The 25,901-nt window shown below is 42.1% G+C and overlaps 1 protein-coding gene across 2 annotated transcripts in view; it reads right to left on the bottom strand.

The window, feature by feature from the left end:
• Positions 1-25,901, bottom strand: part of ITGBL1 (integrin subunit beta like 1) — a 209,667-nt gene that overhangs the window by 4,987 nt on the left and 178,779 nt on the right. The window contains exons 8-10 of one of the 2 annotated variants that reach the window (XM_007075308.3): positions 23,218-23,334; positions 7,724-7,870; positions 70-183 (exon numbers count right to left, since the gene is read on the bottom strand). In XM_007075308.3, the coding sequence (XP_007075370.2) occupies positions 70-183; positions 7,724-7,870; positions 23,218-23,334 (378 nt within the window). Of the gene's footprint in view, positions 1-69; positions 184-7,298; positions 7,628-7,723; positions 7,871-23,217; positions 23,335-25,901 lie in introns of those variants that run through there. The other variant, XM_042979777.1, reaches the window with a different exon arrangement.

Genomic DNA, 25,901 nt, shown 5'->3' with positions numbered 1-25,901 from the left:
GGGGTGGGGGGCTGTTTGTCTTTCTCACAAACCGGGAGTGCGGAGCAAACCAAGCAGGTCACACTGCACCTGTGCAAATGAGGCCGTCGTGCTTGTCACAGTCCCTGTCGTCACAGTCACAGAGCTCTCCAGAAATGTACCACTCTTCAGCAGAGCAGATGCACTTCCCACAGTGGCAAGAACCTGAAATCACAAAGGGCATCATCACTAAGGGTTTCTGACTAGAATAGAACATCGGCAACACACGGACAACGGGCTTCTAATAACCCACCTTCCAAAGGTAAAAGTTTATCGAAGAGCCTGTTGCTCAGAGGGGAGCTTTACTTACCGTCATTCATAAAGGTCATCTGGGAAAGGCTTCATTATGGATCTAGACAGTTGCAATTAGCCTTGAGCAAATGTTCCATGGCCCGGGCTGGTTGAAATGTCAATAAGAGCAGAATGTGCTGATTCTTAGAGATGGCCTTCCGAAAAGGTGTTCAAAAATAGATGATTTTTTCCCTCTTTTATTCTTTTTTTCCCCCCTTAATTGAATCATGTTTTAAAAGTGTCTGCTCTTCAAAGGAACTGAATGGTAAGGTCCATTAAATAAGGATGCATTTTATAATTAAAAGTACCACTAAATTATTGTGCTGCTCCTTTTGGATTTTTGCCTGCATGCTTTTCTTAGGGTGGCTCGTAAAAGTGCTGCATAGGGTGGCTCATAAAAGTGCTCAAAACGTACACACGCTCACTTGTGTTCATGTGACTTATCGGATCTCACCCTCGGGGCCTCCTGCCATGGTCGAGGAGACATATGATCCTCCCAAAATGTTCATCTCCTCCGAGGCTCTGGGTCTAACCAACTTTCTCATTACTTCACCCATTTCCCCTTTGTCCTTCCTCCCTAATGAAAAACATCCTCTTCTGTTATTAAAACTATTTTGACCTACTGGAAAACAATTTTATGAACGGTTATTTAAAAGAAAAGAATATACATGAATTAAATGATGTCACAAAGAGAAGAAAGCTCTCTTGGTCTACACGTCTTTACACAACAGGCTAAAAAACCCTCACACGGCAAAAATACTTACATAGCAGCAGTAGAGAACTTTAAAATTAAAACAGAAGCACATATAAAAAGGACCTCCCCTTTTCTTCTGTTTCCTTGGATTGGTTTTTCTTTCCCAGTGTGATTTCCTTTTACTAAATGAAGGGTATCACTAAATTTTTCAGATCAAAAATCACTTTAGGAAAATGTGAAGGAGAAGAAGTATTTTGACATATTTAACAAAATTCCATATTGCTCAGTTCAAAATGTACTGGGACCAATCACGAATTAGTGCCTCCGTGAAACATTAGTGATTGCAAAATTAGTTAGCAAGCTGGAGGATAAAGTGGTTACAGAAAAGAATTTGCATTTGTCACAGATATCATCAAAGGATTTGTATAAACGTGTCCCAGGCCTTAGGCACTTTGTGATATTTCACGTGGAAACTGGCATATGCATTTAGCTACAAGAATCCCCAATGGCCAAATTAAATGTGTGACATTCCTTGTCACACTTCTCAAGGTAAGGGAGTAGTCAGAATTAGTGATACGCTGACAACTGTGTTTACACTGATTAACTTCTTGCCTAACCACAGCATGATTTCATTTAGTCTAGACTGTTTTCCTGAGGGTCTGGGTTGATCTACACAGTCTTCAGTGCAATTCAGACAACTGTCACTTCTGATGAGTGACTGGCAGGCTGCTGCCAGTCACTGAGCCTGCTGGTCCGTCTGTGAGGGAGGGTGGCTCCTTCCTGGTCATGTCAAGGTACAGTGTTTCCTTACTTTAGAAATTTATTTATCTTCATTTTAAAGACTTTTTTTCAATTTTCTTAGGCACAAAAATGTTCAACATTCAACTGCTCATTTAGCACATGGTTAGCGATCTATCTGCAACAAAGAAAACTTGGGGCATGCCATTGACTTTTCATTGAAATTTCTTCAGAAGGCACCATATTTAGTGCCTTACTTCCACGAGTAGAGGAAGCTCAATTATTTGAAGAATTTGACTGTTTTTAGTTGTTTCTAAAATAGTACCTCCTTTGCATTGCAAAATTATTTCTACAAAGCAGCAGAAGCAAATGACTTTGTATATCCGTGATATTCATGTATCACACCTAGTATATATATATTTTTTTTTTTTTGGTCACAATTCATGAGAAGATCTCACATTTCATTTTCAAACTTTTCCCTTGATTCTGGAACTCTTCTAATTACTGCTATAGCTGCTGAAATACTTAGCTTCCAGCCATATCAAAGTATTTTCCTAACTGGAAAGCTCAGCTAAAGTCAATATAGTAGACATTGATAGATTGTTTGACAAGTAAATTTCAGTCCCCAACGTCTACTAGTTACTGAAATACTTAGAATGAAAAATGGGCATTGATTTCTGTGTGTTCTCTGAAAACTAGCTTTTCTCAGTCAGCATCATCCCCAGCTGTGCTGTTCCTTCCCGTTTGTCAATTCTCAGTGCAACTTAGAGGCTGGAAATTCTTCTATGGCTGGTGAGACTAGGCATAACCTAGCATGTAATAATAAATACACAGTGGGATAGTTATCAGGACCTCTTATAGCCTTTGCTGTGGAGTGCTCTGGCTGGTTTCACCAATAGCTAGAGGTCAAATTGCCTGTCTTTGCAAAGGGAAAAACTTAGGGAGAAGATTCTGTCAGACAGACATAGGCCACCTGACTGTCAAGAGGTGATCAAGTGTTGAGCTCAGCTGGCCAGCCCCCACTCACACCCATGAGACCAGTCCAGCCACAGGGTGCAGCCGGCCCATTTTGGTAGGACTCTCAGGTAGTTACCTCAGGACCACAACATCACTAACCCACTTATTTTCCTTCTCCGTGTAAGGCCCCCAAGAAAATTCCAATCTCCCTTCTGTGCTTCTTACTGGCTTCCATTCCTGGGTAACCAGCCACATTTTCTCATTTGTCTTCATAACATCCTTAGGACTTAAGAAGGAGAAGGAAATCAAATTCTTCTGCCTTCTTCAAAGATGAGAAAATGGAAGTACAGGAAGGAGAAGAGGATTTCTCATGACCACATGGCCCAGAAACAATAGTTATCCCAAGATTTCAATCTGATTCGGTCTTTTTTTGTACCCATCTACCTATCTATCCGTAATGCCTCTCAAAGGAAAAACTTTCATGTCATTTCATGAAAATAAGTTGTGTGTTCTCGGCTCTGACGAGACAGCCACATTGGGTGAGGCAACCAGCCCAAGGTGGGTTTTGAAGTGCCACTGGTACCCTTTCCCTTTCCTGGTGGTGGAGGATGAGCAGGGGTGGGGTAGATGGTGGGACAGGTGGGTGGGCGTGAGCACCGTGGACTTCCAGGGCTGATGTGGGACTCAGTATGTACCCCTGGAGAGCTCGAGGAGACAGTCAATGATCTGCAATTACACTCATTGTCACACAACAGCATCTTTAAGGGTACTACAGGCGACAGCCTGTATCTAGCTTGAAGTTATGAACATAAAAAGGTTACTGTGTACTCTTGGATCCAAATAAATAAATCCCCAAAGAGCCTATGAATTATGTCACATATTCTGCAAAGGTGGCTAAACTCAGGGGAGACCTGGCTCTAAGCTCATCCCTCGGTCATTCACAGAAACAACTTGAGTCTAAGGGCAAGGCACCTTTGTTAGCTGCCCCATTAATAAAGTCGGATTTTCTTTTCCGTTCATCAAGCCTGACAAAATGCTGCAACCAGACATCCCCGCAGGCAGTTTTCACTATTGTACTAACTACTCCATCTGTTATGAAGGTCACAACAATGTATCTTGTTTTAAATTTTTCTATGGAGTGATTTATTGTCTTGGCTATCAATTTGTAAAGAAATAAACGCTATTTCTTCATCGTCTCCGGGGGTGACAACTTTATTCACAGCTCACGGGAAGCGCACGTTCTGGACTTGTCTTTCTGGCGGACACACCCGGCTGGCTCTGGGCTGTGAGCTGGCAGCCTTGTGACCTCAGGCTTACCCGGTGCCTCTGTCCCATCATAAGCGGACAAAAAGAAGGGCTCCAATTTCCTCTGTGATAATCAGGGTGAGGGGGTTTCATTTACAAATTTGAGAAAAAGTACATACACTTCTGGTAAGTCCATGAGATTGAGAAATACATGGCCCTAGTCAAGTACCTTGGAACAGCCTTCTCATTTTCGCCACCATGTTAGAAGGCTGTTATGTTAGTCTATCTCCTGCACTACTTCTCCTGTGGTTGTTGGGGTGGAGATGGGGTGGCATCCTTCGTGGGGACAGGAAAAACTCCTGTAGCCCCACTCTCCTCTGTGCCTACGGTTTCATGATCTTGGTTTTGACCCCTCTTCCTCCATAACCCTTCCTCTATAATCTGATGGTTCCAGAACAGGAGGAGAGAAAGAAGCCCACAGTCAGCTGCTGCCTACAGTACGCACGTCCGCCATCAACACTAACACCAGCCTCAAAAAGTACACCCTCCAGGCAGCTTGTACATTCCCCTTTGAGTTTAATGACTCTAAACCTCTCCACTCACTGAAGGATAAACAGTTTAGACAAATATACTTTCAACCCTTCATTGATCTCTGGATATATTTCCATCACCCAAAGCAAACAATTTGAAAAGGCATCAAGCACAGAGAGATTTCCTTGTATTGTTTTGTTGTGTTTTGTTTCGAGGAGATGCCTTTGGGTCAATATTTAGTCAACATTTTTTGTTTGTTTGTTTGTTTGTTTTGCACTTTCTACATTTATGATATTGGAAAGTAAGACCCTGCTCAGAAAGTAATGGCTTTAAAAAGGATGTTCATTTCTTCAAAAGAAACTACTCCTCTTTGTATGAAATTCCGTGTAGGAATGACAGACTGCTACTGATGTTTGGCTTTGTGTTTTCTTCCTGTACCTGTAGCTGGATATGACTTAGCCAAGGCCTGCTCGTGGACAATGTTGATGATTCAATAGCGTATCTAGTAAAACACACACAGACACACACAGACACACACAAAGTGGCTGATTTTTGAAGTCAACAAATATAAACAAGCATACTAATGTTTTCTTTTTTAATTTTTTTAATGTTTATTTATTTTTGCGAGAGAGACAGACAGAGCGTGTGCGGGGGAGGGGCAGAGAAACAGGGAGACACAGAATCTGAAGCAGGCTCCAGGCTCTGAGCTGTCAGCACACAGCCTGACGCGGGGCTCGAACTCACAAACCGTGAGATTATGACCCGAGCTGAAGTCAGACACTGAACTGACTGAGCCCCCCAGGTGCCCCAAGCATACTAATGTTTCAATGCAGATGGGCATCCTCATTCTGTACAATTTCTATAAAAAATTAATATCCGTATTCCAATGATAATGGCATTATGGAAGACCAACTAAAAAATTCTAAGCTTTAGGGCTCTGTGTTTGGAGCTGTACTCAGAAAGAAGAAATTTAGGGGCACCTGGATGGCTCAGTTGGTTAAGCATCCAATTTTGGCTCAGGTTCTGATCTCACTGTCTGTGAATTTGAGCCCCGTGTCCGGCTCTGTGCTGACAGCTCAGAGCTTGGAGCCTAGAGCTTGCTTCAGAGTCTCTGTCTTCTTCTCTCCCTGCCCCTCCCCCACTCACACTCTGTGTGTGTGTTTCTCTCTCTCAAAAAATGAATAAACATTAAAAAAAAAAGAAAGAAGAAATCTAACTCAGGTTAGTCATTCTCACTGCTTTGTTATATGCAGGACACTACCTTCTGATCTGGTAACATTTCTTTTCTTCCCTCCTTCTTCCAACCTCGAAGGCTTATTCCATCCCACCTCCTTTCCTGTTTTCTTTGTCAATCTCCTTCTCCACCATTCCTTCCCTCACTTTTGCTTTTCCCAACAGAGCTCGAACCTAAAGCAAGTGTTTCCAGGAGCTGAAAACCCTTCCTCCCCCGAGAGCCAAACTGGTGCTAGATTCCTCGGGGAGTTGGAATGAGAATGAATTTGTTAAGAGAATAACCAGGGAACAAAGAGGTTGCTTTAAACCCATTGGGTTGTCACCTGACGGCTGTCACTGCATTAGGTTGAAGGCATGGCCTCCTTGGCAGACCACGGCAAGCACAAGGTCTCAAACATAGCTTTCCTGGGAACCAAGGGCAAGCACGGCTGTCTATTAAAATTGAGCCTGTTCCAATTTTCAGCCTTCCTCCAGGAACCACATGTGGTCACAGCATTCCATCTGATTTTATCTCTGGAGTTATGCCAAAAAGCCTCTTTGCACCTGATAGCGCTGGCCTTTGGCGATGGGTAAAGGAACAGCCACTGTCCAGGGGCACAGCCCCACAGCACCTCCTGCTTCAGAAACCCCTACCTCCTATTCAGCCATTCTCTTTGCTTGACTCTGTCTCCTTCAGAAAGATATTTACGTGCTAATCCAGACCCAGGGTAGGCGTTTCATGTCCAGTAGCACCTTGTCTGAAAAGGAGAGGGAGGGGGCTGTCTGTTCTGCGAGGAGGCCGCTGCATTGAAGAAGCTGGTCTGCTCCATGCCATCTAGTTCCACAGAGGGCAGCTCCAGAACATTACTGAGAATCAGGCAAGCTTCCAGAGCCTTCCTGGTGTTTTTCTAGGCACTGGCAGGGAGGAACGTGACAGCCTCCTAGACGGGCCCATATGCACTATGAGAGGAGAATTTTTAAAGTCCTTTCCAGAATTTATACAGAAACATCAACATCAAGTATCTGAAATGTAATTTATTCATATTCTGTCTCAGAAAAAAAATCTGTTCTGCTTTTCTCGGGCAGTGGGGTGGGTGGGGTGGGGGCAATGGGTGAGACTCTTCTTCTGGAATTTATTTCTCTGCTAAATGTTTGAGCTGGTGGCTCCTTTTCAATTGACTTGCAAATTACAACTTCCATGCAAGCTTAATTTGATATATACTATACGTATATATATACACACACACACATATAAATATATATATATACATACTATACATATATACATATATATACACATGTGTATATACATATATACACATATATATTGTGAAATATACTATACATATAAATATACTATACATATATATATACTATACATATATATACATATATATATATGTATACACACACACACACACACACACACACACACACATATACATGTTTGGTTGGAATATTAATGATTTTTAGGCCAAAGAAAATGACACCAGAATTTGGGGATACATATATGCTTTTTTTCCTTTTTTTCATGAAACAAAATATTTATTTCTCTTTGTGTCTTTCTCCCACCCTCAAGCCTCCCCTCCTCCACACACCCATCTACCTAATCTAGCTTCTGAAGTTCCCAAAGTCGTGCTTGTTGGCAGTTCAGATACTTGTGATCGCTTTTCCGAGTTCTGGGCTGTGCTACGTCGCAGGTGAACTCAACAATTACCCTTTTGCCTTTTTTTCACTCCATTCATTGCTCATTGTATCTTGTTGCCTTTTCTTCTTTATGCAATTATTAGTTCTGTGTCACTCAGCAATGAGGATATATACAAGCGGCTGAGGCCCTTTTTGCAGGAAAACCTTCCCACGCGTTTCATTTCCTTAGATCCCAAACTTCCTGCGGTTACCTTTCAAGTCTGAAGTCTGGTACAAGCAAGAGTGGTTCCATTCCTGCAAAACGCAGGCGTGTGAAAGGTTGTACGTGCGGCTGTACAGACCATGTGTCAGAACAGGGACCCAGTCCAAGCTCCGGCAGGAGATACTCACCCTTCCCCGAGCACAATATGCCATCTGCTGATTCACACAAACTCTTGCTTTGTTCCTCCGTCATGTTACACTTCCGCGGGTGCTGGCAGAGCGTCCCGAACCAGCCTCTCTCACACACGCAGCGACCACAGGAACACGTGCCGTGGCCTGCGAAGCAATCGCGGGGTGGGGGAGGGGCGGCGAGAGGGGGAGGTGGGTAAATATCCAGCTGAATCACAGTTTTTAAGAAAGAAATATGCAAACCATAGGACCTCATTTCCTGTCAAGCGAACGTGCTTTCCTTTATACAGACTCAATTTAGCATGTCATTGTTGAAAAGAACTCCACAACGGAGTTCCGGATTAACATACTACATTTGAATGCAGCATAGGAGATGGACCAAGAAAGAAAGAAACCTTGAGACAATTTAAAATGGAGTTTCATCAACCTTTCTTGGTACCAAATGCTTCCTCATTTGCATTTTTGTCAGTACGACATCTCGGTGCGTTTCCTAATTGTACACACCAGGGGTGTCCAGACCAGCTTGCAAGGCTGGTCACGTCACCATCGCTTGCTGCATTTATTGACTGCTTTCCTATTGTTTACTAATAAAAAACAAAAGGTTAACTTCCAGGGGAATGGCTTATGGCCATCATATTACTTTGTGTACCTCTCCCCTTACTAAGAAGAACAGATGTTAGTGTAAGTAGATTTATGGTACAGATGTTAAAAACAGCCTGAGGCTTTGACTCCTGTCTGGGAATTTTTTTCCACTTGTTTTTGTCATTGGCTCCCAGTTCTGGGGATGTTTGTCTTGGGGTGTGTATACAACACCGTATTTATGACAGTCATACACCGGCATAGAAGTCTGTCTAATGGCCGCCAACACCCCCATTACACTGTCACATCGTCCCCTTTTAATTTCTTATTTCCAACCAATGCTTTATTCTTTTACCTATATGCACATCACCTAATGCAGATCTCCAGACAGAACCACCAAAAAACTATATGTCTGGCAAAATTTTACTGATTATGAACGGAGCATTTTGCTAGGTACCAGGGCATACCAAATCAAGCACGGCAGTGATGACAGGTAGTTTGAACTGCTACACAGTTTAAGGTATACGCTTGGCATTCATGGGCACTTTCTTCTTAAAAAGTCTCTCCTAGAGTGGTTTTCATGACATTGGACGCCCCCGTCTCCTTCCAACACTTCTCTTTTGCCCATTTTTCCACATTTTTTCCCCTAATCCCATTGATGTGGGTGTTCCCTGATTGTCTCTTCTATTTATTTTAATTTTATTAAATTAAATTAAATTAAATTAAATTATTATTTTCATTTATTTACTTTTTGAGACACAGAGACAAAGTGAGTGGAGGAGGGCAGAGAGAGAGGGAGACAGAGTATATCCCAAGCAGGCTCCACGCTACCAGCATAGAGCCCGACATGGGGTTTGAACTGACGAATTGTGAGATCACGACTGGAGCCAAAACCAAGAGTCGGATGCTTAACCGAGCCACCCAGGCACCCCGACTGTCTATTCTTAACCTTCTTTTCTCTTTCTCTGATCTCTCTTTTGAAAAAGTCATAAATCACAGGCTGTCAGATAACTGCAATAATTACTGGGCTATATCTCCAGCCTCTAAATTCCTCCTAAAGGCCACTCCCATGATTCTTACTCTGTATTCCACTAGTATCCAAACTGATACTTCTAGACTTGCATATGCAATTTTCTTTCCCACACTTGCTCTTCTGTTTTGCTATTTCTTTCAGTGGCACAACCCTGCTTCCAGTTACCCAGTTCGAAACGTTTTGAATCACATTTGAATCTCTCTTACTCCCCTCTTCTAAAGAGTTGCCAGAACCTGTTGAAACTACCTTCCAAAATGTCCACCATGTCACCATCATCAACCTTTGAGAGTACCTTCTATCAGGTCACTCTCCAACATTTGTGCTCCCCGCTCCCCACAGCACGAGTCTACTCACATACAGCCTTGAGAACCAGCCCCATGCAGCTTCCTAATGCTTGTGGGATGAAGGTCACCTACTTTAGTCTTGCTTATGTTTGAGGTTCCTGAAACACACCCAACTTTTCCAACCTCATTCTCTCTCTCTCTCTCTCCTCTTCTCCCCTTTCATGCACTTCACCATTTGAACTGATCTGCTCATTGTCCCTGTACATTTCCAGGGCTTTTCTGACTTCTTGCGTTTGTCGAGATGGGAATCCATTCTTCCAACCTGACACAGCCTGCTCCTGATAAATTTCAAAGCTCAGGGAAGGTGACTACACCTTTGTGAAGATTTTTCTAAGGTCACCAAGTAAAGTTCATCTTCTCCTCTGAATTTCTATACTACTTTATTTTTCGCTTCTATTGTGGAACAGTGTCTTCCACTTTGCGATACCCAGTTATGTATCAAATAAACCCATTACTTGACTGTGAATTCCTTGAGAATAGGAATCACTTCTGATTCATCACTGCAATCCTTCAGAGTCCAAGCACACTGCCTTAGACATAGTGGATCCTCAAAAAAAAAACAAACAAAAAAATCTTCTAGATTGAAATAATTTGTTTTTTTTTTAAATCTCCTTCTCATTCCCTCACCTCCACCCCCAAATCCCAAATTAGAACTATAAACTGAATCCAGGACATTATTATAGGCCACTGAAGGACAATGGACAGTTTTTGGATGGCTGTTCTACTTTTGTGTTCAGTAGGGTGGAGTGAAGTTAGAGAATTGGTGCCCCCTAGGAGCTACATACACAAAAAATAGTTACTAAATTGATTATATCTTGACTTCACCAATAAAACAAAAGTCCGCTTAAAGTGAGATCTATTTAAGATGTTCAAAAAAATTGTCCATCTCTGGAGGCAGATAACCTGGGATACAAAAAATTGAGAAAGAGCTTCTGTGGACCACGGACATCAAGCTATGGACTTTCCAAATGCTCTTGTTTCTTACTGACCCTGGGCTAGTAGGAATTACCATCAATTGGACATAATTGGAATCATTTAATCCCTATTGCAGAGAAAGCCATTTTCCCTTTAACTTAGGATATCACTGAGAATAACTAAATGGCTCCTCACAGCAAGTAATTTAATGTAGAATTTATATTCAAGGAAATAGGAGATTGTTTTTCATTTATTAGCCCATTCATGACATCCTTCTGCAAAATTAAGTTGGCATCTAGCCCAGACAATGGTCAGAATGCATTGGTATTCAAATGTTTTGCTTTGCCATCTACATGGCTTCTCTTTACTTAAAAATTTTGAAAACCTTTCAATAAAAAATTTTTTAATAAGCTTTAATAACATAGGCATCCATTCAAGAAACTACCGGGTACCAGGCACCATACTAGCTCCACTCTCATGGTTCCTATAGCCCACAAGGGTAGAAAACAAGGACCAACAAACAAATGCATTGGAGCTATGGGACAACTAAAAAGGACACTACTGTATTCAACAGTGAGAACACTGTTAACTGGAGTAGTCAGAGAAGAGCTCTGTGACACCCAAGGGATGACACAAAGCCAGAGAGGAAAGCTAATGTTCTAGGAAAGCTAATGGAAAGTTCTTGGAATAAGAAAGAGCTTGGCATGTTATAGGCAGTGAAAAAAAGGTCAACGTGTTCGAAGAAAATTGAGTAAGAAAAAATGGAATAAATAGCAAAGCTGGAGAAATGTTCAGGAATGAGAGCATAGGAAATTATTTGTTCTTGGTAAAAAGTTTCAATTCTAAGAGGGATGAGAAATCATAGAAGGGTGCTATGCGAGAGAGTGAGATGATATAACTCACAATCTGCAAATTCAATTTGGCAGCTGTGTGAGAGAGGTTAAGGTGTGTTGGGAGGCACGGAGTGTGGGGAAAGCGAGAGGATGTTGCAGTGGTCCAAGTGAAAGGTGACAGAGGTGGTGTCAGTACTAATGGAGAGAGGTAGACAGAGATCCACTTTGGTGGCAGGTGCCTATTGGATTGGACGTGGCGGGTGAGAAAGAAAGGACTAGTTTTCTAGCTAGAGAAATATTATAAACAATGATGCTATTTGTTAGATATGGAAACTGCGGGACGGAGAGGTTGGGAGCAGAAAATCCGTTCTGTTTTGAATCTTGTGTGTCTGAGATACTCTGAAGACAACTATGTAGAGAGGTCAAGTAATCAGATGACACAAATCTGGTACTCAGAGGACAGGTTAGGGCTAAGCTTATACATTCTGGACTTGCCAAACATAGATGGCACTTAAAGCTCTGAAAGTTCATGAACCCATCTAGGAAGAAATAAATCTTGGGAAACTCCCATATTTAGGGCTAGGGTAGAGGAGGTGAAGTCAGACAAGTAGGAACACCTAGGAAAGAAGGAGGAAAACGAGATGATTTTATAAAATGACAAAGGAAAGTATTCCATAAAGGAGGCCTACTGAGTGCAATGTTCCTGAAAACTGAGAGTTAAAAAAAAAAAAGACTATAATAGTAGTTTCAGTCAGATTTTGCCGGACCAACTGTACCACGCTGTCGCTTATGCCTGTGAATGAAACACCTAGCAGTGACAGATGTACTGGAGTATCATGCACACCTTTCAGTAAGAACATGCCTGCCGGGTGGCAGAATCCATAATGGTAAGTTATCTTCGTATAATAAATGTATAGTGGGTCATTCTAGAATGAACCTTAGAAAGATCCAGCCTAATAAACCATATGAAGTACAATAAATTGGCCTCCACTTGACTTCTCAAGTCTTCACATAGGTGAGTAATTTTCCATTGGACTTTCACTTTGAGAGCCATTCACCTCTCCCAGATGCTTACCTCCTTGCATCTGGTATCCTCATCCTTGCTTCTTCTTCCTATTCTCTTCCCTTCTCTCACCAAGGATGCTCTAGACCTGTGTCGCCCAGTATAGTAGTCACTAGTCACACATGACTGTTTGAGTTTATTAAAGTAAAATTTAAAATTCAGTTTCGCAGGTGCATAAGTCACATTTCAAGTGCTTGGTAGCCACATGTGGCCAGTGGCTCCTGTGTTGAATGACACAGATACAGAACATTCCCATTAGCTTTGAAAATTCTATCGGACAGTGCTGCTGTAGACAAAGACCTTTCCCAGTGAAATTCATTGGCTCTGAGATACATTTCCTTAAACCACGGCAATGATGTTTCTCAATTAGGTAATGGACCCAGGAGTGGATCTCTTTGCATCAAATACTACATATTGCCTGCCCCATATGGTTTTCCCCTTGTTAATATTAGGAGGACACTCATTTTTTTTCAGGGAGGTGATAATATGCCCATCTGAAAATGTTTGATTACCCAGGCTCCTTTTGACCTAGGACCTACCTCTAATAAGTGAGATACAAGAGAAAATCTCTTCCTAGTTTCTAGGATAGCTGCTGTCCTCCAAAGAAAACCCGATGGGACACAGCCAGCATGTATGTGTCCTTTGCTCTTTGCCCTTTTCTCTCTCCCCTTTTTCTTTCCCTAGTTGATAGACACACCGGAGGCTTTCTCTGAGCATGACAATAAAAGTCACACTGGAAGGGCAGAAGTGAATACAGAAGGTGTGTGGGACATTGATGGCTTTCGAGTAGTCACCTCCTTATCTATCTCTGCAGTAACTTAAGATGCAAACTGGAGGCAATCGCACTGCGACCCTAGCTACGAAAGGCTTGGCTTGAGTCAGTGGGTGGAGGCCTTTGCCAATGTGAGCAACCCAGCAGCGCCTGGGGGTCGCCACGTTCATATTCTTGGCGGTATGCTCTCTAATTTGCAGCTCTGAACTAAACAACTCCCAGGAGAAATGTGAACTGATTGTGTAATTAAGAGGTGGCTCTTCATTACCCCTTCTTGTTCTTCAACTGGACTCACGGGCAGCATTTATTCCAGGAGCACAGAGGAAAGAAGGAAAGCAATAGGCAGTCCATTTCTTATTCTCATCCTGGGTAAATGGAGGACAGGAGGGAGGTCTCTGATTAAGCTTATGCTCGGCTAAGACAATTAGACACACCTGAGCCAATGCGTGGATATATTTTGTTTATGAAATCCTAAAATCATAATCCACTAAAAAGTGAGCAATACTTAGGGACTATCACCCTGGACTCAGCATTTTTGTTTTTCTTTTCAGTAGTGACTTATTTGATTAAAAAAAATCCGTGCATTTACAGATCACACACAATTTTTATTGTTAATAAAGATGTTTTGAGAAGGTCTACATGTGGTCTATGATCATTGAACATGACTAACCAATAATTTAGTTAAATGAAGAATGGTCTTACTTCATACTGATTTTCCGCTTGCCAGTCATTTTCAGGTCGTGATTTTGGTGTAATCAAAACGGAACCGCTTAAAATTATGTAATTACTTACATTCACCTTCAGGTACAATTGCTAATTTACCCCAGCCTACCAGAACTGGTTTAATCATCTCCAGCGTTATTGTTAGGAGGGGATAAACAGTGTTAGTTATTATTTCTCAGGTGCATGCTGATTAGGTAGGTTTACGGATGTGTTTGATTTTACTTATTCCTTGTTTGCTAAAATACTCAGGCAGTCCCTGCTTTGCTCTCTGGCCACACACTGGCTGCACAGGGTTCTAGTTCATTCCTCCCCGTGAAAGACCGTGTGAACTATAGCTCTGTGTCTGGTAGTGCACTGAGAAAATGACCCGAATTAGTGATTCTGCTTCATTCTCCTCTGAAGCCACACCAGAGGGATGATGTTAAGGAGTTTCACGTACTCATGGTAGTAATATTTGTCAACCACTGGCTGCCACAGCATGGGGAAGCTAAAAGCTTTGAACACATAGCCTTCACTCCTCTGAGGCACAGGACTGCTGATTCATATGATGCCAACTTCCTTCCAAAACCTCCGTAGCTAATGCTTTATGATAGCCAAGACAGACATGTTGTTTTCTCCTGTTCTGAAGATGGACGTTTCAATCTTTCACTCTCCACCTAGTACCCAGGGCGTGCATTGATGCCTTCCTGGCATGTAATACCAGTCACGTTTCATTCTTTATGTCCCCTTCTCATCATAAAGCCAATAGGTGGGCATTATAATCCTTACCATACATGAGTGTACCAAGGCAGAGAGACCAAATAACCTGCCCAAGTTACTACAACTAGTAGGAAATGGAGCCAGAATCCAATTCCTGGTCGGTCGAGTATGAAGTTCACATTCAGCTTGCTGTGTGGCACTGCTCACTTAGCTTCCAAGAAAATGGTGACCTCTTTCACTTAAATTTTCCTTGAAAAAATGCAGCAGAGTGCACGCACACACACCATAGATTGTGGACTTTCTCCAGACAAAATATCAAAATACCCACAGAAGATTCATAAACCAAGATTTTTTAAAAAGTTCTACCCCTCCAAAAAAATGTAGAAATACAACAAAAGATTCCCAGATATCATTTTCGAAGGATGGACTTATGAGTGATTTTTATTTTGTCCTTTATATTTTAGTTTTTTTAAAGGTTGAAAAATAAAAAAAGCAAAGTGAAATATTTAATAATGTCTTAACATCTAAAGATGAGCAAAATAAAATAAACAAAGTGAAGTAATTTATACCATAAATGATAAATGAGTAGTTTGAAAAAAATCCTTCCCAAGGATGGATTAAAGAGCAGTAGAGAAGAGTTCTGATGTAAGAAAATGAAACAGTATATTTCTTCCACATGTCAAATATTTTTTCATCTCTGTGCCTTCACTTAGCTTTCCCAGACCCAAAATGTTCTTCACACCCAAGCTTCATACATCTAAATATTTGCTGTTCAAGGCCCCAGTCAGATGTTCATTCCAACTTGAAGAATTCTCTGATTTCAAACTGAGATCTCTCTGTCTCTCTCTCTGTCTTTCTCTCTCTCTCTCTCCCCCTGCCCCCTGCTCCCTCCCTTATTTGTGGTTCTCTTAATTTCTAATTTATTCAAAGAAAAAAAACTTTTTGAGATCTTAATCCTAAGCTTGAGGATACAATAATTAGAGACAGAGAGAGAGAGAGAGACTTCCATTACACCCATGGGAAGTGTACACATCTGAAGAAAAGACACATAAGCACACTTACAATGACATGTCACGATGTTATAATAATGAAGGTATTGCAGTATGGAGGAAGTCTAGAATAATTTCAGAAAGGTTCTCTAAAGGAGATAATTTGGAAGACTGATGGAAGAATAGAAAAATGACGAGGAGTTGTTCCAGAAGAAGCAAAGATAAGGAATATGATGTCAGGTAAAAGGGACAAAGTCATAACACATCCAAAATTCTCCATCTCCATGGACCTCCATGAAGAAATCATTGTTTTAAAATGAGATGGAGACAATTGGTGCCACAAAAGCGTTGTCTCCTTCCCGCCATCCAATTACTCGAATCAGAAACTTGGGATTCATACTTGGGATTCATCCTTGAACCTACCCTGCTCTCACTCACATCCTTTAATCATGGGTTTCTGTAAATGCTGCTCAGACTCCTGGGGCAGTGGAGGTCCGTCTAAGCATTTGGCTGACACTCAGCACCAATCTCCCGGGAAGGAAACGGGTCAGGAACCTCATCCTGGCAGAACCCCGTCCTGGTACCAGGACGGTACCAGGCTTTCCTCTCCATGCCAGTCCTTGAGCAATTCATGAGGGTGACAGCTCAATATAGCGGTGTGGGGATTTCCTTCTCTTCGGATAACACAGCCCAGATGTCCAGAGACGAGATCCATACTGCACAGGTGCTGAGGCTTCCCTGACTTAGAGGAAGCCTTATGTCCCAGAGGAGCCAGAACCTCTCCTAATGATTCCTTGGGCATAAGCTCCCAGAAATCCCACGAAGGCACGACATCCCCATCAGACATTCATAGTTGAGTCATAATCCCTCCCAAATTGGTTGAAATTTATTAATCGTAGGTCACTATTGCCATGAGATGTGTTTTCTGGTAACCCTGGCACACACCATTTTCATCTGTTTCCAGGGAACCCAAGACAGGAGCTTGAGGGTCAGCGTCTCTTGTAGCAAAGTAAGGGTTTCGGCAGCCTGCTGTCCACATCTAATACTGTCGCCAGTACTAGCAAGTTTTTCCATCTGTACTGTCCCCTGCCTGGCTGAACCGCCTTCACCTCTCTCCAGGTCTCCTCTCAGAAACATCTTCACCCACCAGCTTTTGCGAACAAACTCCTCCCAGCGATCCACACTTCACCCCGCAGCTAGAGGTACTTTTTCACTGCAGGAGTCATGTTACTGCCTTGTTTAAACCTCTTCGATGGCTTCCTATCATCCTTTGATGGAAGCCTCAAATCATTAATATGGTTTTCAAAACATGTTGCACCCTTCCCCACTTTGCATTCCAATCTCCAACCAGCCAGGGTTTCTCTCTGGTTCTCAAATGTTCCTGGAATACGTCACTCTCGCTTTATCCACAGATGCCCTGCACGTGCTGTTCTCTGTGACTGTTTGTGTCACATCTGCCGCCAGCACCTGGCTAAGTTGTATGCAGCCTATTATAAGTATGGTGGTTGTCACATTCGGTTGATTAATACATGTGAAGCACATACTGTGCACCATATAGTGTTACCCAGATATGGAGGCAATAGAGTCTATGTTACACCCCCCAATTATGTATATTCCCACTGAACCCATGGCTCTCCTTTCAGCAGGACCCAATTCATTGTCATTCCTTTGTCAATGTCTGCCCTTCAAATTTAATTGTAAGCCCCAGCAGACTCACCACCGAATCTCCAGTGCTGGCAAATAGTGGAGGCTCAATAAATATTTGATGAATTAATGAAGAAATAAATGATAACTTCAGCTTCAACCAGGCAGAGGTTGGAAGAATTTCCATATGAAAACATTTAATTAGAGTTTGAAAAGAAGAGTCTGAAGCTGAGGAGAATGTAGCAAAGAAATCACCTGGAGAGACTGTCCTGAACATCAACGTGGGAGATGCTGAGATCGCTCAAGGGCAACACACAGCAAGTAGAAAGACATCCAGGAGCCATTTCAAGGGAAATATAAGATTTATTGGTAGGCTCTGGGAGAAGAACAAGGGAAAGAAATAAAGTGGTTATAAGAGAAGTGGGAGAAGAAATGGGTAGGACAGGGGTCTCCGAGGCTCAGAGGGGAGACCATTTCAATGGGGGCTTTAGAGTACCCACAACTCTGTGTTTACACCTGGTCACATGCTGGGAGAACTGAAAATCACCAAGGATGTGCGTGACTAGGACTTATCATAACCTTAGGGAGAGTCAGTTATGTGGAATCGTTGAGGATAGACCAAGTTTACATGGGTTTAACACTGAACCAAGAGGAATGCTGTAAGTTTAGAGGCCAGAGGGAATGGTATCAAGGAGATAAAATTACTTAAGGGCATGTGTGGGTTTGAAGGGCAGAGCAGGGCTTTACAGGGAATAAGCATGCAATGAGTATTTGCTGACTCAATTACTGTGATGTGCTATATACATGATAAGAGGGGTTTCACTAGGATAATGGATATTTTTAGATAAGACTGAGAAATACAGAAACTTTGGTAATGCATACTGTGACCCGAGGAACCCCAATGGCCAGTGTCTTGTTAATTATGCTCTTCCATACTTGGGAAAATCTATGAGAAGCTCCCCCACAGAAGCTGCACTGCTGAATGAGAGCCACTAAAAATACGGCGGCCACTTTGATTTGGTAGCTCAGTGTCAAGTGTGAGGAGAAAGACGGCTTTATGCAAAAAGTAGACAGGAGAAAACATTCATTCTGTCTAAAACGGAACATCAGAAAGTCACAGTTCTGAATAATAAACTGATCTTACAAAAGGCATTAATAAGCAAACATGGAGCCCTGTTACACATCCCTTAGGGTTTACTGTAGTCCACAGCAGAAACTTCTGCCTGAGTTTGTTATGTGTGCCATTCTCTTTATATGTATCTAATACCAGTAATAATAATACATGATGTGTGCATATGTAAGTGTATGCCATACATATATACACTTATATGCTGGCTACTTTATCTGCATTAACTCTACTAATCTTATCGTAACTCTACAAAAGAGGTATATTATGATTATCACTTTATAGGTGAGAAGTAGAGGTTATGTAAACCGTCTCAAGTAATATTGTTTGTAAGTGGCAGAGCCAGGGCTGGGGAAGAAATGCTCCCATCTGTAGTCTTGACTGCTTCACCGTATTGCCATTTATATTTCTTAATATTCAAGTACATTTGCATTTGCATGAAAAACACAGGAACTTGTGATCGCCTCATCCACTGGTTTAATATGCTGTATACTTTAGTACCAAAGTTACCATAGGTTCAAACATGTCAATTAATGTCATGTCTCCTGTATTTTCTTTCCAGAGAAGAGCGGAGACAGAGATGAAATTCAAGACTATGATAACCAAGGCTCAAGTAATTCCTCCCCTAAAGCAGTGCTCTGAAAATAAAAGAATTAAAATCACAGTACCTTTATTAGCTGTCCTAAAGAAATCCCACTTTGAGCCCACGCGCAAAGCTGCGGTGGGAGGTAATATTCCCAGTGAGAACATGAATTACAGCTGATTCTCATTATTTGAAAATTCTGTATTTAAGAATTTGCTTACTCACTGAAATGTATTTGTATCCCTGAAATCAATACTCATTAAAGTTTTCCAGGTCATTTGAGCACACAGGCAGAATGGTTCACGTTCTCAGCTAAGGCCAAAGAAGATCACGCTCTGCCTCTTGTGTTAGCTCTTACACTGTAAAGAAGTGTCCTTTCTGCAGTGTATTTAGGGCTATGCTTTTCACATTTTCATGCTTTTTGTTGATGATTTTGATGTTTGAGATGTCCCCTAAGTATAGTGCTGAAATGCCTCGTGTACCTAAGGGCAAAAAGGCTGTAATGTGCCTTACGGAGAAAACACCTGTCACATAATCTCTGCTCAGGCATGAGTCATAGGGCTGTTGGCCATGAGTTCCATATTAACGAATCAAGTATGCATTATACAAGGTCTTTAAACAGAAATAAACATAATACAATGGTATCTATCGATCTGTTGATGAAAAATCCTCTGACCAGAGGCAGGAAGTTGGCCCCGTATTTTTCTTAGGAGCAATGATTCAGTATTTGCTAATTCAGTGTTCACGGAAACTTGATAGACTATAGCTACCATGAAGGAGAAGACCAGACAGTGCCTTGTTGGGGAATACTAAACAGAGTGTGTGTGTGGGCTGTGAGTTATATGTAGCTTTTCTAGCTGTATGTTACTTAGGATAAACATGAGTAGGCCATTGATGGGGAAATCTCTCCCTCTCCGTCCTGGAACTATCCCTCTCCAAACAATAGGATTGACCATCCAGAGTAAAGACTCAAGTAAATGACAAGAAAAGCAGAAAACACACTGACTTGTATGTATAAAGATGCATGCAGAAGTCCTAGTGAAGAAATGGTGGCAGAATTTAATGTCCCACACTGTCACCTGGGCTGGTCAGCTCAAGGAGCTTTGATGAAGCAGAAGAAGGAAGGAAAAACAAGTCATTGTTACCTAAAGACAATCTTTTAAAATACCAGTATTACCCAACCCTAAATCTCTCAAGGACATTATTCACATATGAAAGTGAAATTATGAATAACATACAATATTTTCAAGGGAAATGTCCAAGAATTGTTTTCCTTTACATACTTGAAAGGTATTCGGAAATCTTTGGTGGATAAAGTGTTTTTAATAAGATTTAAAATATGAAATTAAATGCATAGGTGATTTTTTTTTAGATCTGGTTTTTACAATTTAAGAAAAAAGCACTGAGACGATGCATCCAATTATAGATTATAGTGATCAAAGATACTATGCATATCTGGCTGCTACGTGCCTGCTGCTGGCTGGGCTGTGCTCTTCTTTTGAGCACACGGGAGCAGCAGCAAAGTTCTGTCCAAACTCAAAAATGCCTTTGTCCTCTGATAATTAAGTTCCATGATACCATCTCTATTCGGTGAGATCAACCACCTAAGAATTAATTTCTCACTGTGTGAGTAAGGATCTTCCAAGTTGTAACCAAGGCTATAGCAGGAAGATAAGGGGTGTTAGCATGTCTACAGCTATTGTCTAATCTACTGCGTTACATCCTGTATCAAGTAAGGCTGGATCGGATGGTTGGCAGAATCTAACCAGTATTGAAGAATAAGACTGTGCTGGTTTGTCTGCTGCACTATCCAGAGAAGACACTCAGGCCACCCGGCATGAGTGGTCTGTTCCTTTGGCAGATATATTTTGGCAGCTGCAGCTGGGCCCACCAATATCATCCTTACTGTTCTGGGGACTTCCACCCGGTGCCACCTGGGGTTCTCGGCCCCAAGGGTGTCTCTAGCCAGAGAAGACTGCTCTGAGATCATGCGTGTACCTTTGAGGCATGCTGGATGTGGCAGGCGAGCTCATGGCTCCTAGAAGCAATCCTCGACCAATGACTGATGGAAAAATCAGAGTTGTGTGCTTCACTTGGGCTCCCAGAGGTTCATCTCCTGTCCTTGGATGAAGCTACAGTTGACCGCCGTGGTAACTGGATTGATAACACCATCGTAACTGACTGCCTTCCCTTACCCACTCTCCTACAATGTATCCTTCACCTTTTCAATACATTCCTTGCATTCAAATCCTTATCTCTGAATCTTATTTCCCACAGAGTTCCCCTACAAAGTGTTCTAGTCTCCAGCACAATTACATTTCTCATTGGATGTCAAGTAACTGGTATCCTGGTTTATACATTGGTGTTTTACTAGTTTAGCTAGTGAAAATCAGTTTTCCCGGGGGCACAGATAACTCTGGGTAGATGGACAAAATACAGAGAGTATAGACAAGCAGAGTCAAGTATTAGTGTAAAAAATTACTTTGTGAGATGTTCTCTCACTTACCTAACACATGTTTGATTTCATCTAGCAGGGAGTTATACAGATTTGTTGTCATCTTTGATTTCCTCCCCAAAGTTGTAGAGAGAGATGCACTGGGGGGAGGGGGCCTATAATTTATGGGTATGTAGATGTAATAGGTTTCTACAATATCAACCATTTCAACCAAGTTGCTGAGGCAGATGGGCAGGGAGACCCATGTGAGATAGACGCTCCATGTCAGAGATATGACAATGCTAATAATAAGAGCAAAGAAGTGTATGTGGCTCTTTGTAGGGGCTTTAGATACCATTGTAAGAACTACATGAGTTAGGGAGCACTTGGGTGGCTCAATCGGTTAAGTGTCCAACTCCTGATTTCGGTTCAGGTCATGACCTCACAGTTCATGAGTTCAAGCCCCATGTCGGGCCCTTCTTTGACAGCTCAGAGCCTGGTTGGGATCCTGTCTCCCTCTCTCTCTCAAAAATAAATAAAGATTCTTAAAAAAATAATGAAATGAGTTAGTAAACATAGAGCACTTACCAGAAAAATAAAAAGACTATAATCGATTTAGATATTTCTGGTAACTGATACCAATGAAGAAAAAAAAATCTAAACTAAAAATAATATTGCCAAAAAGTCCAAACAGTTTGATGTCACCCTGGGGAAAACTGTGGTATCGAGAAAGATCTGTGAACTGAACGTCAGAGCCCACATCCTGGGTTCTGCCACTTTTTAGTTTTGGGACACTGACACCTCTAACCTCACTCCCTGTCGCATCTGTGAATTGCAGAAAGCAGGAGCAATCTCTGGGCCTGTGCAAGGGCCTCTTCCCTTGGCTCACAGAGAAAGAAAAGAACAAAGGATGTTTGTTCAAATTGCCAGTGTGTTATAGTTGGTCAGAGAGAGAACAGAGAGAAAGACACACAGGGATGCCAGGTAGATGGCATCCCCGCCTTCAGTGAGCTGTCCGTGCATTTTGGTTTTTCCCTGATAATAGCACCCAATCACATTACAATCATTATCTGCTGGTTCTGGACACCTGCACGGAGCTGCAGTCTGCAGGCATCATCTCTACAACATGAAGTTTTGCAAGACTGAAACAGGACAATGAGGGTTGGCTCCATCCCCTTGGCTGCACGAAGCTCGGGTAGACACTGTCACGTTCGCCCTCAAGGACCCTCATTTGTGCTGCACTCCCTCTGCTGCCTGGCCTCTCCCTGGGTCCCCCTTGCTCTGAAGATTATTACCTCCGGTGAGCTCCTGTTGGGTCTCCCAGCCATCATGGAAATGGAATGTCTATCTTCTGTGCTTTTGTAAGTAGAGTGTGATTTTACCACCACGTTTGCAGGTAATACATGCTTCCCCTACCAGTTTTTATTAGCAGAGCAAGAAACGTCATTTCTCACTGAGCAGGTGCAGCAAAACCTGTCACTATCTTCACAAGATTTAGCATAATCTCAACGACCTTTTGTGACCAGCAGGCTGCGTATTTTCACATATCCCTAAGTCAAGAGTCCAAGAAAATAAAGATCATTACAAACCGAATTGTATAATGCTTTTAGGTTTACTTGTATATTGCCTTCAGGTTATCTTATCTTCTTTTTTAACAGAGTTTCCTTCTGTTAAAAAAAAAAAGAAGAAGAAGAAGAAGAAGAAGTAGGGTAAGAAAGGCAGGCAAAGCTGGCCGCGAAGCTGTGAGAAGTGCTTACCCCCACAGACCGTGCCGTCCAGGCCTTCACAGCGGCGGCCGTCGCATTCACACGTCTTGCCGTACACCCTGGAGTCTCCCGGAGGGTAGCAGGTGCACTTGCCACATTCGCATTTACCTGCAAAACGCACAGGGAGGGCACACTTGTTAGGAGGGTCACGGAATCGGCCAGGCTTCCAAAGGATACAGACAACTAACACACCATGAAGCCTGTTCCTGCTGCGCTTGGAAATAGTTCCACAGATAATTTTCTTACCGCCTCCGGCAAGACCAAGGCCAAGTGCCGAGGAGGCCGGGAGCTGGAGTGACGCTTTTGTTTTGTTCGGTTTTCAAGACGAACTCTCTTATTAAACCCTCTGGGCGTTTCATCTTCCACTTAGTCTGAAGATACCAAATCATACATATTTTGACATAACTTAGGATAACGTTGTCATTTAAAAAAAAATATTTTATGTATTGTTACTGGGGCTCTATCGGCCACATAAGCAAACGATGTTCATAGGTACATTTCGAGGTGATGTTTTTTGACAATTGGGCATCAATTTTGTAATTCCTAGAACTCATTTTAACAGGGACCACGTATCAAAGTGCACGACCTTAATACCACTATTATTCTTGACTTGAAATTTTAAAGTTTAAGCAGTCTTTGCAATGAGTTGGATTCAAAGTTTGGAAACTCCTTAACTACTATCGTTATGGCTTTCATCATTATTTCTTGAGCTGTAACTACGTGTCAAACACTGCAATTCTTTGAATTCCATCATTTTGTTTTCACCATACCACACATTGACCAGCATTATTACTATCATTTTACTAAACAGGAGACAGACACGTACTGACGCCAAGTTCCTTTCCCCGGTGAACCAGCTCATAAGGAAGAGATTCAAAATTTATATCCATTCTTATTAACCTTAAAATTTGCGCACTTAGCCATGAAGCCAGACTGCATTTTAATATACTCAGCACAGCACCGGGAGGCTATACAAGAAAGAAAATTTCCCTTTGTCTGAGGAATCGGTGCTGGTTTGGCAGAAATTCAGCTGGGTGACTACTCCAAGACATCTGTTCCTCTCTGTCATTAGCCCAACCATCATAATTACACACCCACTGAAATGATCATAAGATGCTTCGGGGCTGACCCTGCAATGTTGTTAGTCATTCTGTTGCTGCGTTTGTATCTTGTTAAAGAAATTCTGAGTTGGTAGATGATGGAAGAAAGGAAAATTAGTATTTCGAATCATATAATTTCAGAGCTGTAATTAAAGATAATCTAATGCAGTGATTCATAATCTTTTCTGGCAGCAGAGGTGGGGGTCATGGTCCCTTTGAGAATCTGGTGGAAGACATTGCAAGAGATAGTGTTGTTCTGGCTGCCCTTCAACCTGTCTTCCTACTTGGAGATGGGTCCAGGTTCAGCAGGAGGCAGAGCTCTTCCCCTTCCCCAGGGATACTCCCTCTTCCTACGCACTGGTGGACAGAAGAGGGACACACCAGACAGTCTTGGCCAGGGCTTTGATTCTTGAGGGTGGAAGAAAAGGCACAGGGTCTGTGGCAGAGTTTGCAAGAGCAACAGCACAGAAATGAGTGTCCAAGAGTGGAGGAACTCGGCACCCAGTTCCAAAGTGATGGCAGCAGGGGCTAGTTCTCGGCAGGGCCTTGCTTCCCTGGGCTGTTGCATGAACTGGTTGTCCAAGCTTGCACTCTGCACCTAAACCCTTCTAATAAAATCCTTTTCCATCCCAGTTAATGAGGTTGGTTTCTGTTGTCCACAGACAAGAACTCTAACTGGTAGACCCCAGATCTCTCCTTGGAAAAATACACCAGCACTCATTTATTTTTTTATAAAATGTCAAGAGGATCCATGACTTTCTGCAGTGTACTTAATAGATGAGGAAGCCCATGCAAGCAGAGGCTAAATGATTTATCTAAGGCCAGCAAAGTAGACATTAGCAAGATTGGTGCCAGAACCCAGATTTCCTGAGCCCCAGTTACCTTCTGGTGTACATAAACACATCCGCCCTCATCATGGGTGTGTGTGTGTGTGTGTGTGTGTGTGTGAATGACAAAAAATGTCATTTTTTTGACTGTGGAGACAAAGAGACTAACCACAGAACCATCAGCAGCACAACCACATACTGTTAACTAGTCCTGCATGGACAGATATGGGAACCTTCCACCACGTTATTCCTGAGAGGGAATGCAGTCCAGTTATCACATCAACATCAATTTTTAAGTTTGAGGGCATATGTATTTGTGGTGATAATTTATTAACATTTTAAGGCATTCGGGAAGTTTCCCGGATATGCATTATTGGTTTCTGTGCCTCTCTGGAAAGGATGACAGAAATGCTGGCATATGGATTCGGATATCAACGTTTCATTTATTTCATTATGGACAGTTTCTGTCTTGTATTTCTTCTATAAAGTTACACTGAAAAGTGTTCGTACTCAGCCCTAGGTTCATTTTTTCCCTAGCAGATTATAATTCAGGTATCCTTTTTCAAATATTGGAGAATAATTAGCCACTCTGCATTTCTTGGTGTGTTTTTTTGTTTTTTGGGTTTTTTTTTTTTTTGGTCATGAATCTGTTGGGGTTTTAAAAAGCTATATCAAGCCAACTGTTAGCTGACTTACTTTATAGCTACAGCTGTAATACAGTTCATAGGCTATAGAAACTTCATATGGA

The sequence above is a fragment of the Panthera tigris genome, chromosome A1 (assembly GCF_018350195.1).
Source record: "Panthera tigris isolate Pti1 chromosome A1, P.tigris_Pti1_mat1.1, whole genome shotgun sequence".
Taxonomy (NCBI): Eukaryota; Metazoa; Chordata; class Mammalia; order Carnivora; family Felidae; genus Panthera; species Panthera tigris.
The sequence above is the reverse complement of the archived record's forward strand: the minus strand, read 5'-3'. Positions and strand labels throughout refer to the sequence as shown.